At 38.4% G+C, this 20,268-nt stretch overlaps 2 protein-coding genes across 2 annotated transcripts in view; one reads left to right on the forward strand and one right to left on the reverse strand.

The window, feature by feature from the left end:
- LOC150080826 (cuticlin-5-like) overlaps positions 1-13,833 on the reverse strand; it is a 45,983-nt gene extending 32,150 nt beyond the window's left edge. Inside the window, exon 1 of the mRNA XM_090380833.1 lies at positions 13,777-13,833. Within this exon, the coding sequence (XP_090236959.1) occupies positions 13,777-13,833 (57 nt within the window). The remainder of the gene's footprint in view (positions 1-13,776) is intronic.
- A 779-nt stretch (positions 13,834-14,612) lies between these two features.
- LOC150080827 (amine oxidase [flavin-containing]-like) overlaps positions 14,613-20,268 on the forward strand; it is a 238,711-nt gene continuing 233,055 nt past the window's right edge. The window contains exon 1 of the mRNA XM_090380834.1: positions 14,613-14,690. Within this exon, the coding sequence (XP_090236960.1) occupies positions 14,613-14,690 (78 nt within the window). The remainder of the gene's footprint in view (positions 14,691-20,268) is intronic.

Here is a 20,268-nt window from a genome sequence, read left to right on the forward strand (position 1 = left end):
CGCAAATTAAATGATCACCCCTTGTACTCTTAATTTTCCCAGTTAGCCATTTGTAGTTCAGGTAACACAGCACGTATGTGGAGCGCGTTTTGTCCTGCTCACCAATTTTGCAACCAAAATAAAAAAGAATATGCACGTTGAGTAATACTGTAGATTTTCTTCCTCAATAAAGCCAAACAATGCGAAGCAAAAACTCATAAGAAGCAATCATACGTACGCAGATAAACTGTACACGTCCCCACCTACAACTGTCGTGCAACTGAAAGTGGGGAAGGCTGACAAAGTTGAAGAATGTTAACCCTCCCCAATATCACTGCCATCTATTAGCACAAACAAACATTAATATTAAATAATACACGTACCTGAAAAATTTGCAGGTAATATAACAGATCAGTGATAGCTATTCCCTTAACTTTAAAGATATACGTATTATGGGTAAACTAAAAAAACTTGTGTATGTAGGTAGTGTGACGTGATGTAAAATTTTAAGAACCATCAAAATCTACGCATAATAATTAACTGCAAACAACTGATATATTACTTGAGGTAAAAATTGTGTTTTTCAGTGTTATTTGGGAATTATTTTGGGTTTATTATCTAAACGTCCAGTGCTCCAATCCAAGTGAGTCTTAACTTTCCACTTTTGCTTTTTGATGAAAATAATCTTAATTTATAATCATGGAAGTAATATTAACATGGATTTGGATATATATATATATCGAACATGGAAACAAACAAATTGCCATGATATATCCTTCTATTTTAAAACACAGAATTTACTTTTCTTTTATAGATGCGAAAACATAGGTTAAGAAATACCGCTATAGATAACTCAAAACAGGTATGCCCTTTAAACTTAAAATCTGCTCAATTTAAAATCGAAATTAGTAAACTGAATTAGGTTTTCATCTCTTCTGCTCTTTACAGATTTTAAATTTGCTACTGGTCTTTTTTTCAAGCATAATGTTATTTACTAAAATAAAATTATGTTTTAGGCGCGTTCGCATATGTATGCATATGCGCCCATTATATTCACCTTGTCCGTTCGTCCACATGTTACTCCCAGTCGACCAATTTTCAAGAAATTTTGTATTGGATTGTTAAAAAATATCCGTCGAGTAAAACCAAATTTCATTAAAATTTGGGCAAACAGAAAGCCAGCAATTATTATTATTTTTTTTTCATACAATTTTTAGTGAGAAAAAGAATTTCACAGATTAAATGTAGTTTTAATTCAATATTGTTAGCTTTACGTCTATTGTTAAATACGACTCGTGAATGTGGTATCACTTGTGAACAGATAAATATACAGTATAGAAAGAGTATATAGATATGTATATCTATATACATATACAGCATATAGAGAGTATATACAACATAGTATAGAAACTTAAAAAAAAATGAGTATAAGGGAGAAGAGTAATAAATATACAGTTGGGTAATTAAACTAAATGGATAAGTTTAGAAAACGTAAAACTATAGAGTTTTATTAAGTGCTGTTGTAGTACGTTTTTAGGAGCATTAGCGACTAAGGCCATATTGCTTAGTTTAGAGAACACATATACTATCTTCGCAATTTACAGACAGTACATACAGTCTGTAAATTGCGTATATACAGTATATACTGTCTGTAAATTGTGTGTTTTCTGAAATGGATTTTCTGTTTTGCTAGACGAAAAATCCGAGTTTACAGGAGAAAAACCATGCTACCTGAGACCGACTAACTCAGCCACGTTGTGAAAAAGGCCCATAAAAATTCCTCACGTCAACGACGGGACTCGAATTCGGGTCTTTTCCACTCCGTGTTGGGAGGACCGCGATTCTACCAACTGTGCTACCGCGAGGGCTTATTAGTTATAATCTTAGTAATTAATTGGTAAGGAGTAACTTTATTTACTTTTCACTTCTATTAATCACTGAAAACAAAAATATTCAATTAATTTAAGGAAAAAATGGAACGCGCCTGAGACTTTTCTTTGCCTTCATTTGAGAAGCATACTTTGTATTAGTAACCACAATATGCCATTTGTCACTAAGAACGCTTTTAATGAAGAATTGTCGTAAGGGAAGATATTAATGTCACATTGCATATACGTTTAATGCCATGATACTGGACATAGTTTTTTTTTTTTTTTTTTACTCTGTAACAATAATTTACAATATAAGGTTTCTTGAGCTTTTGTTAGCAACTTGATCTCGTTATTTCATACTTTTGTTTACTTAGCTCGAACCTTCTAGGAACAATTAGCTATCTGTCATCGTCACTTTCAGGAAGCCCTCATCTGCTTGCTCACCTATGCGGGTCTTAGGCAAGGCAGTCCTCCCATATTGACAACATAATGCATCTTGCTCTCCGTCTCAAATTCCTTACCCGGAAGTCAAAGGCTGCGGCGATTTACAAACTTGAAGTAATCTTCCTGCTTCGACAAGCAGCTGAATTTAGTACGCCAGATGACCCACTACACGCTGCACGAGCTTTCGCGTTTTGCTGGTGGTACATTTGACACCGCTGATTGAGACTCGTTACGCTAAGCCAGTTCGTGAAGCAACCACAATAAATTATTATTGTTAACAGCTACAAAATAGCAATCAAACGTGCCAGAGGGTGCAGCTACAAAGCATTATTACACAGCTTCAAAGCAGAAGCTTGGAGTATAGATTTCCAAAGTAAAGCGAAAAGTAAATGTACATAAAGAGAACACAAATCAGTAAATTCAAATCTACAGATAAAAATAAAACTAACTAAATAAAAATAGGACTGATCCGTCCTATTTAACTGAACAGGTAGGAGTAAGATATAGCACTGGTATTTCTTTACACACATTACACAATCAGAGTCACAGAACTTGCAAGAAGAGTCAATTTTAAGGTTCAGATAACGGATGAGGTTAGCAATTTAAGTTGCCTCTTGAAGTGTCCAGGAGTGTCAAATATCTCCAGATTTGCTTTGTTGATTGATCTTGCAGTCCTGTTGTAGAAGTTGTAGTATCCATAATTTGTTCTCTCATGGTTTCTTAAAGGATGGTTTCTTAAAGCTCTTGCCGGTGCGTTGAAATTTATTTGTGAGACGAGAAGAGGGCAATTCAGGGTACCATTTAACAGCTGGTTAAAAAGGAGTAAATCGGCTTCATCTCTTCTTTCTTCCAGCATTTCAAGTCCAAAGAATACACACCACTCTTGGTAGGATTTCTCATTGTATTCTAGGCCACTTTTAAAGCAAACGTACTGTATTGCTCTTTTTTGAATATTGGTAAGCTGCATGTGGGGACCAGACCTGTGAGGCAAATTCTAGGGCTGGCCTGACATAGATTTTGTAGAGAAAGATGGAAAGTGTAAATCGATTGAAGTCTCGGTTAATTCTTTTCAGGAAACCTAGCTTTTTGCTAGCTGCCTTCACAATGTTTGAGACATCAAAGGAAAATGATTCTTTAATAAAGATACTTAAAATTTTGGCTGTACTAACTTTTTTGATTGTAGTGTTGTTGACACAATAAGAAAAATTAAGTTTTTCTTGTGTGCATTAGCAAAGCTCATCAGCTCACACTTATTTTCACTGACTACCATTTTGTTCTCCTTCAGCCACTGAATAACTCGTTGAAGAGCTTCGTTTGGGATGATGCAGTCACTGGTACTGCGAATTGCTTTATAAATTTTTATGTCGTTTGCAAATATGTTGATTTTGATTTGGTAGTCTCCAAGGGTACTTGGCAGGTCGCTGATGTAGATAAGAAATAATAGCGGGCTTAAAGATGAACCCTGTGGGATACCAATTTCAGGCTTGAAAGGATATGAGATTTTACCTTTAAATGTCACCGACATTTCTCTACCTATCAAATAGTTTGCATTCCAGTTAGTGCCTGTCCTCTGAGACCATAGCGATGCAGTTTATTGATTAGTCTCTGATGGACTACCTTGTCGAAGGCTTTGCTTAAATCAAGGAAGATGGAGTCGACTTGTTTTCCTTCGTCAAGCGCCTGGGATATATTCAAGACAAACGAAATCACATCTGTGCAGGTGGAACGATCCTTGATAAATCCGTGAGAGTAATCTGACTAATTAAGTTTCATAAAATTAAATAGCTGCTTCATTACAATGGATTCAATTATCTTTGAGAGTGTATTTAATTGACAAACTGGTCTGTAGTTGTTGGGTGAGGATGGGTCTCCTTTTTTGTAAAGAGGGACAACAAAAGCCTTTTTCAGTTGAGCTGGATAGATTCCACTCTCAAAGAACAATTTTATTAAGTGAAGTAAGTAATGGCTTTACAAGTGTGGTTCCACATTTTTTCCATAAAACAGTAGGGATACCGTCCGGGCCTCGTGTGAGGTCCTTTTTCATACTGTGAATTGCTCAACAATTCTGCTTAGTTGATTTCAAATACTGTTAGTGTATCAATGTAGTGTAGTTGAGGGGAAAATTTTCGTTACCTTCCATCCCGTCATCTGCTGCATCTGTTTTGTAAATTTCTTCAAAGCTGCTAGCAAGATAGTCTGCCGAGATGCTTTGTCCAACACGTCTTGCAGCTACTACCATGCCGTGTTCGAAGTCCGTTAGATCACTCCTTTTCCTCATTCTTGCTACGGTTTAACCTCTGCTTAACTGATACTAGAAAGGTTGTTCTGCTGCATTTATATCCACAACTGTGGTCATGTGACTTGCAACGTTGTGGGATAAACCATTTGTGTGTACAGCAGGGGTGTACCTAATAAAGTGGCAGCACAGTGTATGTATACATGTGTATATTGTTTATTTAATGCTTATTATATAATGAATTGTTTATTTATTGTGTATCATATCATATAATATATCATTTATTTAACACATGCATCCGCTTTATGATGTTCAAAAATGGCAGTTATGCTTTAAGGCTATCCAATATTAAAGTTCTACATTTTGGAAATTATAACCCGAGAATACTTTATAGATTAGGTTGCACACTAGCGTTCATTTGTAATATGCAGTGCTATGGCACAGCAGGGAAGATCTGGGGCGTAACGTATCGTGCTAAATAAGGCGAATCAGTGAAATGGTGTCTATGTACTTTATGTGTTTTATTTTTCGTTATGAGTGGATCAAGTTGAGGGCTGTAAATGAGGGAAAATACTTCGATGTTTTGATACAATCAGGTATGAAGGGTAGCATAAAGCGTGCGCAGGTGGCCAGGAGGGGGAGGGGGGCACAACGTTTTATCATATTTAAGTTGCCTTTGCATCTATATTCAGGAGAAAATTAACAGACAATTGAAAGTAACTAGCATTGGCAAATGATGCAAGTGTCTGTAAATTGGGTGTGTTCTCTGGTCAATATGACTGTTTTCCTAGGCGAAAAATCCCCAGTTTCTGGGGGGGGGGAGACCTTGCTATCTACGCCTGAGACCGAATAACTCAGCCACGGAGTGAAAACAGCCCATTAAAGTTCCTCGCGTCATCGACGGGAGAGTTAATGGGATACAAACCACTAGTTTTCTTACGCAGTAAACTTGAATGGAGCCTTATTAAGACAGTCGGGTTGGAATTCTTTTCTCCTTTGGCCGCACCAACCTCAAGAGACAGTTGATGATAGGGCATCGTAGGGTTACGTCTTGCTCTTAGAGCCAGACAGCGGTCTGTTCTGGTTGACGTCGTCTCAGGGTGACCTTGGCCAGCTCTTTTTGTAACGGTTCCTGTCTCCAAGAATTGCTTCCATAATGCCGGGATACATTAAGCCAACGTGCCACCTCCGCCTGCGACTGCCCGGCTTCAAATCATCCAAAGACCTGCCATCTCAAAGAATCATCTAAAGAACGATGACTTACCATCCTGAGTACTGGAGATGTGGCTATCCGACTGAGGAAGCCAAAAAAAATGGGAATGAAGTTATGTGGTCGCAACACGTGTTTTTATAAGCATGAAAATTTGAATAATGTACGGCTCTGTTAGGTGGTAGATCGATTTCTATTGAATAATCGGAATTTGCATGCCAGGATGCCCCTATTATATCAAATATTCGGCTTCGCCGACATTGCTCACAATAAAATATTCATGAAAAACATTTTTGCTCTGTTAATCATGTCGAGAAATATAGTATTCGCCATATAGTGCAAGGAAGCCACAGGCTTTTGCTGCACTGGTGTGTGTGTGGGGTGGGGGGGGGAACAAGTAGATAAGAAAATACAAATTATATGCTTCCCTCCTCATACAATAACTATCCAGTTAACCTTTGAATTTGTTCAAACTGTCAGCCTCAACTATCTGCGTGGGCAATTTGTTCCATCTACAATCTAATATAAACTTCAACCCCTGTAATTTGAATTTCTGGCCCCTAGTTACGCAATTCTTTATAACAGTCAAAATTCCACCTTTATTCGTTTTGTTAATCTATCCCAGTGCCTTATAAACCTCAATCAGGTCCCTCTGAGGTTCCTGGTTGCCAAGTTCTGTAGCCCACATAATCTTTCCTAGTCCGGTGGTACTTTTGCCGATCTCATCATCCGAGTTGCTAGTCTTTTGGCCTTTTCAAGAAGCTCAATGTCTTTTTTCAGATGAGGTCTTCATACTTGAACACAGTATTCCAAAAATGGTCTTATAATTGCCTTATACAGTGGGATTATGAGCTCCCTATCTCTACAGGATAACGTTCCATACATAATCGATAGGACACCATGGGCTTTCCTGGCTGCCTGTTTACACTGTTCAAAAAACTTCATATCTGCCCGTACTATAAATCACAGATCCCTTTCTTCCTCTACCATTTTTAATTCAACTCCACTAAGTGTATAATTTATTTTGGGGTTGCTCTTCCCCAAATGTAAGACCATGCATTTTTAGCATTAGCATTAGTAGAGGCATTTGATGCAAGAAAGCAAGCTTATGCAGCATCAGCCAAAAAAAAAAAAAAAATAAATAAATAAATAAATAAAAATAAATAAAAAATAACCACTTCCACTTCACCCCTCTGTTCGTTCGAAATACCTGTCCAGGTGAGCCTTAAACTTATTTAGGCTATCAACTTCCACGACAAGGGATGGAAGTCTGTTCCACCAACCACCCGCTGGCTAAAGGCAAATTTCCGCACGTCTATCCTAGATCTGTCTTTCCTCAATTTGAATTTATGCCCTCTCAGGTGATTATTCTGAGCAAGAGGAAGAATCCCATCAGCATTAAGCCTGCTCAAACCATTCAAGGCTTTATACACCTCTATCAGATCACCTCGCTGGTGCCTAGTCTCCAGACACTGTAATTTGCAAAACTTAAGCCTTTCTTCGTAAGAGCACCCCTTTGTTCCATTCTCTAATCTTGTTGCCCTTCTCTGTACTCGTTCCAGCAGCTCTACATCCTTCTTGAAATGAGGTCTCCAGGCCTGTATACAGTACTCTAGGTGTGGCCTGACCATTGCCTTATACAAGGGAATAATCACCCCGGAGCAATATGGCCTTAGTTGTTAATGCTTCTAAAAAAAAAAAAAAAAAAAACAAATAACCACAAGGGAGTGTATTGAACCATTAAGTTTAAATATGAGGGCATCATTTTGCTGCATTAAAACTTAGCTGCCACATCTCTGACTATCTTTGAAGTCTGTTCAAGTCATCCTGAAGGAGGTCTGCTGGGCACTAATCATTAACGACTCTACCAATCTTTACGCCGTCTGCAAATTTTGATATCACGCCTTCTATCCCTTCATCTATGTCATTTATGAAAAAGAGAAAAAACAGTGGTCCAAGAACCGATCCTTGAGGGCCCGCACTCTTGACGTTACACTAATCTGAAGAATATCCATTAATAACAACCTTCTGCCGTGCTTTCACCCAGCAATCCATCTTAGAATCTTACCACTAGTCCCAACTTGTTCAAGCTTATACAGTAACCTCTCATAAGGGAACAAGTCAAATACTTTGCTAAAATCCAAATAAACTATGTCGAAAATGTTCCCTACATCCAGCTCATGAGTAACTGTGTCAAAATGGCCTACTAAGTTAAACATGGTTTTCCCTTAAGAAAACCATGTTTGTCTTTGAGAATGCCATGTCTATCTAAATATCCCTAGACTGCACTCTTAATCATTGCCTCTAGGATTTTTCCTACCACTGAAGTCAGCCTAATCGGTCTGTAATTGCCAACTTTAATCTTAGATCCGCCTTTATGTATTGGTGATACACTGGCACTTCTCCAATCCAAACGAATCTCTCCCGAGTCCAAAGATGCCCTCATAATTAAACTTAATGGTTCAATACGCTCCCTTGTGGTTATTTGTTTTTTTTTTTTTTTTTTTTAGAAGCATTAACAACTAAGGCCATATTGCTCAGGGGATATGGGGTGGTCATTCCCTGACCTTACGCATCCTCCGTATTTGGTGGTCACGGGATCGAACCCCGGTCTAATCAAGAAGCGTGTGCTACACACTGCTGCTCCTGCCCACCTGGCTACGGAGGTGCTTCCCTTGTGGTCTCCCTCAAAGGTATATGCCATCAACTCCAAGAGCCTTACTTGCCTTTATGCTCAAAAGTTTTTTTTTTTTGATTCAGGTGTATAAGACCTTGAATGGTTTGACCAGGCTCAATGCCATGCTGATCGGATTCTTTTTCTTGCTCAGATTACGAACCTGAGGGAGTATAAACTCAAATTGAGGAAAGACAGTTGTAGAATAGATGTGCGAAAATTTGCCTTTAGCCAGCAGGTAGCTGATTGCTGGAACACTTTCATTTGCCGTTGTGGAAGATGATAACTTCAAGGAAGAACTGGACAAACTTTTGGAGCGATGGATGAGTGGGAAGTTTTTTTTTTTTTTTGGTTGATGCTGTATATGATGCTCGTAAGCTTGCTTTCTTGCATCATACGCCTCTACTAATACTAATAAACAATCATCTGTAATTACTAAATTACTTATTTCATATGGCTCAGTCTAAATCGCAAGCCTCTTCGCAGCATGAAGGGTCTTTCATCAGTAAAGACCGATGCAAAGTACCTATTCACTTCATCTGCAACCTCAGCTGGTTTATCTAAGAATTTCCCACACCCAGTGCACAAGGGACCGATCTGATTGGCTTTCTTCTTCGTTGTATTCATATAAATGAAAAATTCCTTATCCCTATTCTTTGCTATCTTAGCCAATATTTTCTCATAAGCAGCATCGGCCTTCCTAATAAGTAGTAACTTACAAAATCTATAAATTAAAAAAAAAAAAAAAAAAAACTAACGAGCGTGACTAAGAGTATACAGCTACTTATAGACATGAAAACAAAAACTTGTCCGTTCCGAGTCTGTAATTCGCTAGCTCCCCTTCTCGCTCCGTGTACCTTTCACTACATGATTCGTGGTATCAATTGCTGAAAATAAGCACTGCGATTCTTGCATCAACAGTTTGTTGATGAGAAAGTGAGTGCGAAGCGGAGAAGTTGGTGAACAACCTTTACCCGCCTGTTCATTTTCTCCTGAATATAATTGGGAGGTTATATTTCATTTATATAAGTAGTGAATTGAGTCTTTGCTATTCTCACCAATCGCCTCTCTTTGAGCCCTTGAGAGGGCTCAAAGGGAGGCGATTGGTGAGAATAGCAAAGGGAAGTGGTTAAGAACTTGTTACAATTTGTGACTAGGCATTTTGAGGAGTGGGGAAGAATAATCTAACTGAAGGCACTAAGGAGCTGAACGACGGTGGAATTTTTACATTTGAAATGAAACAAATATAAATAAATAAATATAAATTAGTGAGGAAAACGAATAGACTGACCTTAATGAAGTTTACGTTTAGTGAGCCTGTTGTAGATTTGCTTACCTAGGCGGTTAAGGTTGAGAACCTAGTGAATTTAAGGGGAAACTAGAGCGGCACCTGGCAGTGGAAAGGAAAGCGTATGAAGGATAATGGTTGTCCATGCAAATTTTTTTTTGGTTGATGCACGAAATCCTAAATTCCTTGCGTCGTTTAACCTTAACTAATATTAATAATTATTAATATATTTTACAATAAAATATCGGAGGAACAAAGGGCACAACACAATATACAGCACATGACCCCCACACACTTCAAATCTCTGGCCCCGATACAATGTACACCGCGGAGATGGGAGAAATCCCAGGAGCCGTTAGACACAAACATACCTTATACCTTATATACTATATTACAATATATAATATATTTTACAATAAACATATAAAATATTAGGAAATTAAATTTTTATAAAATTTCTTTGTAAACTTCCGAAGGAGGCCAGAGGAACGCTCAGTTATCAATGGACTACTGTATATACTTTTTTTGTGGAAGTGTACGGGCTCGTAACAGTGGCACAATTTTTAGAAAAACGACCGTTACTGTACTGCGACGGGCCGTTACATCGTAAAGGGGGGGGGGGGGAAGAGATGTCAGTTCTGGTGAATCGGACTAGCGTTTCCTTTTTCTAAACCATCTTGTATATGTAGTATTAATAAGGCCAAATGATACAAGATTTTCTGCATATATATATTTCATAAAGAATATACTGCATATATACAGGGTGTCTCAAAAATATTGGTACAAACGTTTAGGGGGGGGGGGGGTAGGTAACATCTAAAGGAATGTGAATCGCATAGGAACCCATAACCGGAAACGTCACGTTGTTAGTAGTAGCAGAGGAACAAGAAGCAGAAATGACACAAGACAATAATTAGTGGCAAACATTTGTTGGACATAATATTAACAATGGAGTACGAGATGGATGCATTTCATGATGTTACAACAGATGTTCGAAGGTTCCACCATGAGACGCAATGCATGAGTGATACCGACGCAGCATGGATTGGCGGACACGGTCGAACACACCTGGAGTTTCTTTGACAGTAGCAGCAGCGCAGACAAGATTCGCCACGAGATCCATTTCCGTCTCCACAGGCGATTCATACAAGATAGATTTGAGATTCATACAAGATAGATTTGAGACCCCCCCCCCCCAGAAAGAAATCAAGGCTCGATAAATCAGGTGAGCGTGTGGGCCAGACAACGGGTCCACCACGGCCAATCCATCGACGCCCAAAACGCCTGTTCAAATGGTCATGAACACACCTTCCATAATGGGCAGGCGCCCCGTCATGTTCAAACCAAATGTTGCGTCTCACATTTGCTGGAACATCGTCAAGTAACCCTGGTAGAACTTGTTCAAGAAAGATCCGATATTTAACGGAGTTCATGCGGGATGGTAACAGGTATGGGCCGACTAAGCAGTCACCGACCATACCTGCCCACACATTTATTGCGAAGCGATGTTGTGCAGCATGGGGGCGCACACCGTGTGGGTTGTCGTGAGCCCACACATGAGTATTGTGCTGATTGAATAAGCCTCATCCGTTAACAAAACATAGGCTGGAAAATTCGAGTCTTGAACACTTTCTTCGAGAAACCACTGCGCAAAAGCCACACGTGAAGGATGATCTTGGGGGAGCAGTAACTGAACCCTTATGAGATGAAAGGGGTGTAAGGAATCGTCGTGCCAGACACGCTGTACACTGCAATGAGACACTCCTTAGGCGGAGGCAACGGCACGTGTGCTGGTAGAAGGATTATTCTGGAAGTCATTCAACACACTTTCTTCCATGGCGGGAGTTCGCGGCGAACGTGGTCTGCCCGCACTACTCCTGTTACCTCTAAATGACCCATAATCGCACAAATTTTGATGCACACGCGCAAACAAACGGTGGTCCGGTACACGTCTGTCTGGGAAGTGTTCTCCATAAATTCGTTGAGTGGCTCGTCCATTGCCCTCTGCTAATCCATACGCTAGGTGCATGTCTGACAGCTCACAGTTCGTATATCGATGCATGCTCTTCGTGCGCCGACTACTGCTTAAATGAGTAAACCAGAAATTTTCCCTCTCGCGAACTGATGAACAGCGCCGTGTACCGACTTACGGTGACGTTTCCGGTTATGGGTTCCTATGCGATTCACATTCCTTTAGATGTTACCTACCTCCCCTAAACGTTTGTACCAATATTTTTGAGACACCCTGTATTTCATTCATATACTATTCCCATTCCCACAAGGTAACCATCAACATGTGTACAATCTGCATTAATACATAAATATTAAACGTTTTCAATCTTGTTGTTTTACTTTCATAAGATCACAGCAGCATGTGGGCTGCTTAAGTTGAAAAAAGTTCTTAAGATTCATTTTTCAGTTCGTAAATCGGGTGATTGCTGCGTTAGTAACTACACTGATGTTCAAAGAAAATGCATCACCTAGGAATTTCAGATTTCTAACCCTTTTCGCGATGGTATGTTACATTAATGACTAGCATCACAAATAGAAATATAAACAAAATATATTTATTAACAGTTAAGTAATATTTGACAGGTGCTCTCAAAATATTCCAAAATGAGCATTTGCAACCTTTATATAACAGTTTTGGTAAACACGACAATTACGGCTGAAATGTTATCAGAAGCCCTCAGTTTGCTTCAGTTTATCATTTTAAATGGAAAACAAAATGAAAAGTTCACCAAGTGCAAACTAATATTTAGTTGAACCGCCACTGCCCCCTGATGATAACATCACACCGTCGAGGCATTGACAAGATCAATTTCTGAAGATAATCAATTGATAGTTCGTGGTTCCAAACACGAATTATGGCTTCCTGAAGTTCACGAAGGATCTTTGGTTTCTTTCTGGCAACTGCACATTCCACACGATGCCAACCGTTCTGTATAGGATTCAAGTCCGAGCTGTTTCCTGGCCAGCTAAGGGTTGTAACGGACAGTTCTTCCAACCATTTTTTCACTTGTAACAAATGTAAACATATTACTGTCGAACCTCTAATGCAGAAATGAAGCTAAAGTAGCTACAGAAGTTCCTACTTTCGCCTGATGACAAGGGGCAGAGTCGTTCTGAAAGATGCAGTTACTTGGCAGGTTGAAATGGTCTCTAATGGTTGCCAGCAATTTGCATTCCAATATAGCCAGGTATCCATTGGCATTTACAGAACCTTTTATAAACTGCAAGTGACCTACTCCGCGATACGAAGTGCATCCCCATATCATTTGGCTGGTAGGGAATTTCACTGTAGACATCATACAGTCTGGATGCTTCTCCACCTACGCGTGTCAATCTTATCTGATGCAATCTGTATGAAATACTGCCATATACTTACGTGATTCGGACGACAATTACAATTTTAAGGGATGATGCACTTTCTTTGAACACCAGTATAGACGTACGTAGTTGGGAATCAATGAATGAAATTGTAATGAACACTCAGATGCACGTAGCTAACATTTATAGACCAATATTTTCCTTTTCATCAATCGCTATTCGTTGTTTATTGATTCCAAATTGAATCAATTTTGACGTAAAAAGCAGGGCTATGTGAACGGTGCAACGAATTACAGATTTCACAATACCCCCCCCCCCCCACTAAAATTGACTATGTCTACTATGAAATTTCTTGACATTATTTTCAAAAATATTATGTATTTTATCCAAAAATTATGGAAAGCCCATGGAATAATTAATGTGTTATATCGCAATTCTCTGATAAAAGGAGCACTGAAATTTAACCCCAGGGGCTCACATCTGGTGAGTATGTCTTGGCACACCCAGGGTCCTGAGCTGGATATCATCATTCTTCTCTTTCTTGGTGATTCCCTTTTGACACTCTCTCTCTCTCTCCCTCTCTTAGGGAAAATGGGGAATTTTTTTATGGATGGTGCAGCATAAGCCTCAGGCTTCCTTGCACCATAAGCTAATAATAATAATAATAATAATAATAATCTCGTTGAATTTTAATACAACTCAACTTATATTTAAGTTTATTTGTGAAGTTCTCTGTGTACTTACCTGACTGAAGATTACTGCAATAAGTAAAGATGAAAAGGGTGCTCTTCTGTGGATCATATCGTTTATGCTCCTTCACGCGTGTTCACAGCACAAAATTTGACTCCACAGAGACATATCAAACATAAAATGAACAGGGTGGCGTAACAACAGCTCCTCACAGAACAGGCTTTTCAGCCACTGCGTCCGACAGAGAAGTACACTTTATTCTAGCACGTGTTGCGATGTTTTGCAGTGTATCGACAGGAGTTCCTATCGTGGCACACGCGACGCTATGAAATGGTGACCGTATCACGATTTCCCGTTCTTGTTGTCACGAGCAAGCTCAGTGACGTCACGCAATAGCAACCACATTACAGAAGGTCTGTGTTGTATACTGGTCATAAAGAAGGTTGAGTCAGAGTCCCCTAGCGGTGGCTTATATATAAATAAAAAAAAAAATTGCCACCGGCAAGGCAGGATTACCAAGGTTGCAATTGAGACGGTGGGAGGACTACACCTAATATGAATCCGTAAACAAGTTGACCAGGTACCCTGGCCTAAGAGGCCCACGTCCCAACGACCTAGTCCCGTATGCTGTCAGGCATGAAACAAGTCCTACAAAACGATAGCTGAGATATGCAGATCACTTCGCCCTTCAATGATGACAATTTTGGTTGTTAGTGCCATTAGGGTCATATCAGCTCCGAAAAACTGTGCTCAGCATTCCACCGACACTGCAGAACGTACAAATCCGATTTCAATGCTGCGAGGGCGTTTCTTGAGACCATAAAAATGTAAGCGTTTGCCTGATTTTTAACGGTCCAGTACTATTCCGATTGTTTCAGGATAAAGATACTATGTTCATGACATCACTAAAGCAGAAAATTGAAGTTGCTGGGACCGAAATAGGGAAATTTGTGCTAGTAGGTAATGAGGTGAGAAAGAATGGCGCATCCAGACCCAAAAATAACAATAGAAATGGTCCAATTATGCTTTTTCCCAGGATTAGTGAATTGGAATTTTCCTATTTTCTAAAGAGGCCTTGTTTTCTATGATAGCCTTAAAGAGATTAGAGAAAAAGTATGAATTTACGAGAACGACTTTTCTAAATATAATATTTCCGGTGGCTCCCATAAGGAGATCAAACAGGTCTTGTACGTTGATGTGTTATTGTGGTGATGATAAGAACGTGCATTTCCCCCAGTGTTCGTGATATTCATTGTGAACCAGTTGGCAGCAATTTCATGGTTAAGATATTTCATCTGACTCATCCTAGATCTGCTTAAACAGAGATATCCGGCTGCACAGAGCATATCTCGGACAAGAATTTTTTTAACCAGATATTTTAAAGAAGTTATGGGGAAATATAAATAATTTAGACAAGTTATATATTTCCCTTCAACTAATCTGTTCTTCTTAGTCCTGTAATGTAAATTCATTACAGAACTAAGTAATCCACAAAGATGCTTTTATTAATGTCGGACTCAATATCTGTGATTACTGTTACATTAATTACTATTATATAATTTAATAACACACATACTGAATTTATCAAAAATCAGCAAATACCTGAAATTCTGACTATCCTAAAAAACAGTGCATTGTTTTATCAGATAATCCAAAAGAATATATCTATTTTCCGGTAGTTTCAACAGTAATGAATGGATGATTACAGTAAACCCAGAAAGTTTTATTACCTCCCTGAAGAAATCAAAAACCTGAATAAATCATACGCAGACTACTTTAATGGCAAATAAATTTGTTCGCTATTTTAACTATGTATTTCTTATATATAGCTACTAGAAAGAATTTCTGTACAATCATTGCTACTAAACTATTCGAACTGTTTTTCTTTAGATATGCACCGCCGTTACATGTTTAATGATGTCACTTGTCCACCTGAGGAAGTTGGGAACCCGATTCGTCGGACTGTTTTCGATTATGTCTTAAATTACATGCGTTCTAATTCAGTTTGTTTGCAGGATGATAAAACTTGCGCAAAAATCCAGGAGGAACCATAAGCCCTCGCCTGAGACCCACTACTGACGGAGCCGAATAATCAGCACGGGAATGCAGCAGCACTTGCATTTGAGTTGACCATGATTCAAGCCCACGAGGGCTAATGCTAGTAATGATTGCTTTTTTGTAAAATATTGTATGTTTATGTTGTGAATACACAGCGCCCTTCAACAAGTCGCTCACCCCATTTTTTTAAGGCACGAAAACAAAATTAGGTTTCTACCAGCAACAATATTTCCGATTTTTTTTTTTTTTTTTTTGCATCTGAATTATTTTCAGTTTTTCGCTAACTGATGAAGATTGTAACCGCATGCCTTCAGTACTCAGTTCAACAGAACATTAATACCTTACAGGCTGCATTCACTAATAAAGTGCACCGAGCTCAATCAAAAGCTGCTATAGTTGATTAAACGACAGGAGTTGCACGACCTTTAAGCATGTCCTATAATGTCGGATGAAAAGTACTGGTCATGTGCAGCAACTTCTACTAGATACTACTTGCTACAACTTCTAGATGATCCAGCTGCAAGAGGCATATTTGCACTCCAATTCCTCGCACGAATGGAATTTGAAGTATGGATGGCCAGTGAACACCTTACAAGTATAGGTATAAAAATGCTCATTTCTCCTTGTTGGATCTGAGCAAAAGATTATCGCTACAGGATTTAGGAAGTTCCACTGTACTCATCTGAAGTTACTGTTTGGTGTGGATTCACGGATGATTTCCTTCCTTCCTCATTGGCCTTTATTTTTTTATTTATTTTATTTTATTTATTTATTATTTTTTTTTTTTTGAAGAGATCCTTCCAAGTGGTCATGCGTGCGGGTGCATAAGTACACGTGCCTTCAGTGACCGGGATTCAAGCCCGTGACTGCTAAATACGGTGCTGTTTCTTTTATTCTGTCTATCTTGTGAACTTCTCTGACCGTTGTGTCGTCCCGGAATATAAACAGAAAATTTATTTATCTATAATGGCGAACGCTTATGATAGCCTTTGTATAACAGCATCGATTTCTACAGAAGATATGCTTCCGCATATCTCTACCACTGTCATGAATGTGTTGCACCGATGAGGATCCAAAATGTTTTCTAGAGTGACAATATAATTATGATATAATTATACTGGTGTTCAAAGAAAGTGCATCACCTAGGAATTTCACATTTCTAACCATTTTTCGCGATGGTACGTTACATTAATGACTAGCATCACAAATAGAAATATAAACAAAAGATATTTATTAACAGTTAAGGCAAAGCTAAGTAACATTTAACAGGTGCTCTCAAAATATTCCAAAATGAGCATTTGCAACCTTTATACAACAGTTTTGGTAAACACGACAATTATGGCTGAAATGTTATCAGAAGCCCTCCGTTTGCTTCAGTTTATCATTTTAAATGGAAAACAAAATGAAAAGTTCACCAGATGCAAATTAATATTTAGTTGAACCGCCTCTGGCCCCGATGGCAGCAGCACACCGTCGAGGCATTGCCAAGATCAATTTCTGAAGATAATCAACTGATAGTTCGTGGTTCCAAACACGAATTATGGCTTCATGAAGTTCACGAAGGGTCTTTGGTTTCTTTCTGGCAACCGCAGATTCCACTCGATGCCAACAGTTCTCTATGAGATTCAGGTCCAGGCTGTTTCCTGGCCAGCTAAGGGTTGTAATGGACCGTTCTTCCAACCATATTTCACCTGTAACAAATGTAAACATATTACTGTCGAACCTCTAATGCAGAAATGAAGCTAAAGTAACTACAGAAGTTCCTACTTACACTTTTCGCTCGATGACAAGGAGCAGAGTCGTCCTGAAAGATGCAGTTACTTGGCAGGTTGAAATGGTCTCTAATGGTTGGCAGCAATTTGCATTTCAATATAGCCAAGTATCCATTGGCATTTACGGAACCTTTTATAAACTGCAGGTGACCTACTCCGCGATACGCAATGCACCCCCATATAATTTGGCTGGTAAGGAATTTCATTGTAGACAATATTTCACACAATATTCTTCACCAGGTCTACGGCGAATCGTTTGTCTCCAATCAGAGCCATGCAGGTTGAATTTCTTCTCATCCGAAAAAATAACTGACTTCCACTACTCGGGGATCCATTTGACATGCTCCTTACATCAAATTAATCTGAAATTTTTCATTTTTTGTGTGGAGATGGGCTTCTTCTTAGGACGACGGACTACAAGTCCATTTTTGAACAGGCGTCTTCTGACTGTTACCGCACTTGCTACCACTCCTGTATGTTCTTCCCATTCTCTTTTCAGCTCAGACGAAGAAGCTTTACGGTTTTTAAGGCATAAGCGCTTCAAAACGCGGTCCTGTTTTGGCGTAGAGTCACGTTTGCGTCAGATTCCTTTTTTCCTATCAGCAGAACCAGTATTCTTGAGTTTGGAAAGAGATCTACTCACTGTCGACTGAGTACAAGACACTCTATAAGCAATATGACGGGAAGAACATCCTCACGTAAAGCAACAACAGCACTCTTTCTTCGTGGCGTCAACTGCACGTAACTCGCCATCCTGACACAAGCAAGGAATGACTGCAACTCTTGCAGAGCTTGCTTATAGGGCTGAAAGTAACAGCTGATGCAATATTACGCCATCTCCTATCACGTGTCAATCTTATCTGATGCAATATGTAAGAAATATTTCCATATACTTAAGTTATTTGGACGACAATTACAATTTTAAGCGGTGATGCACTTTGAACACCAGTGTAAATGATAGTTATGAAAGTTAAGTTCGAATTTAGCACAATTTTCTGTCGAATTTTTAACTAGCCTTTATACAAGTTTATGTAAGTAAATAAACTGATGTGAGTTTATTTATATCATTAATTTATTTTCATTTATATTCTCTTTATTTGCTCTTTCTTGTACAGATTTCAGAAGCGACATCAGCAATGAAGAGTGATGTTTTATTTTCAAAACATCTAGCCTTTATATAATATACATACAGTACGAACAGTTGCCATACAACTTAACATCATAAAACGCATAATACTGTTCCAATTTACACAGGCTGTGGGGAGGCGACCTCCCCCCGATCGCCCCATACCTGGATCTCCCTCACTACTGGATGGGAGGATTATTGGTTACAGTGTAGCCAAATCGGATTTTAATTCTGGCGATTTTTGACTTCCTGAAGAAAAATGTTTACTTTGGTTGCAATAAACTTTAGCAGACCTTAAAGCAAACATCACCAGACGCGATGTCAACATCATGTTCAATATCTTATGTGCGACCACTGTAAACACTGTTCTCCACCTTGTGCATGTCGCGAACCAATATAGATACAATACTGAACAATTTCTGAAGTGTCATATTCCAAATACCACCTCAACAAAGTATCAGTCTGGTGAATCCCATTATGTTGAATTTTGGAACTACGGTACGCATCATTCTTTATTCGCATACCCATGGCAAACGTGCAAACTTTGAAATAACTAGCCAAGTTTGCTTATTACGAACTTAAGCAACACTTTTTAAGTGTGCAATCATTATCAAAAAAGAAAAAAAAAAAAAAAATCCAAAAACACTACCAAGTGGGATATTTTTTTTATTTTATTTATTTTTTTTATTATTTATTTATTATTATTATTTTATTTATTTATTTTTTTTTTTTTTTGCTATTTTTCTTAATCATCTTCTCGATAGTGTACGCAACAAATGTAAAAACTCTTAAAATAAATAGTTTTTTGTTTTTACCTGCATTGGTGTTGGAGTAAGTGAACTTTAATTATATACACATTGTATATATATACATATATTTTATTTTATTTATTTATTATTATTTTTTTTCAGGTTACCAATATGTTCTATTCCATGCATAAGACATTCACATCAGCAGTCAGACGACATTTATCGAAGCATTAGAAATGGGTTCCCCCTCCCCTCTGTTTCTGCTGATATTTGTATTCAAGAGAAAATAGGAACCAATTAGAGCATACGAAGAAAATTCAGCCCAACGGTTTTGCGCTATTTCCATTGCTCGAGGAACAAACTTATTTCAACTATATAATCGTTAAAGTCTCTCTCTCACTTATTTTTCTGTTTACACTGTTATCGGAGTTCTACATTTATGTTACATCTTTTATCGGATTATTTTAAATTTGTTTCAAACATTATAATTTTAATAAATTTAAAAAGCCCAGTGAATACACTTCTTCATTGGAACAACACTTTTTTATACAATGTACATAGTGCAATACCAAGCAACTCGTGGTGAAATTTCTCCACACCAGATCGATACACTTGGTAGTAAACATAAGTGTGCTCACAATGCTACGCATAAACTGAGACTATGCTTTATGTACAACTACCTGTGCATCAATTCGAAAATGCTGGAACTGTGTTTGTTCTTTTCATTGCTGCACCGAATTAAAAAGTGAAAAACCGAACTTCTTTGCTTTCTCCGTGACCATTGCGAAAAGTGGTGTATTTGTTTTGCTTTCATGTATTTGTTTTGCTCTCTTCATTGCGA

This window comes from Mastigoproctus giganteus, chromosome 9 (assembly GCF_048544385.1).
Source record: "Mastigoproctus giganteus isolate SK-2022 chromosome 9, ASM4854438v1, whole genome shotgun sequence".
Classification (NCBI taxonomy): Eukaryota; Metazoa; Arthropoda; class Arachnida; order Uropygi; family Thelyphonidae; genus Mastigoproctus; species Mastigoproctus giganteus.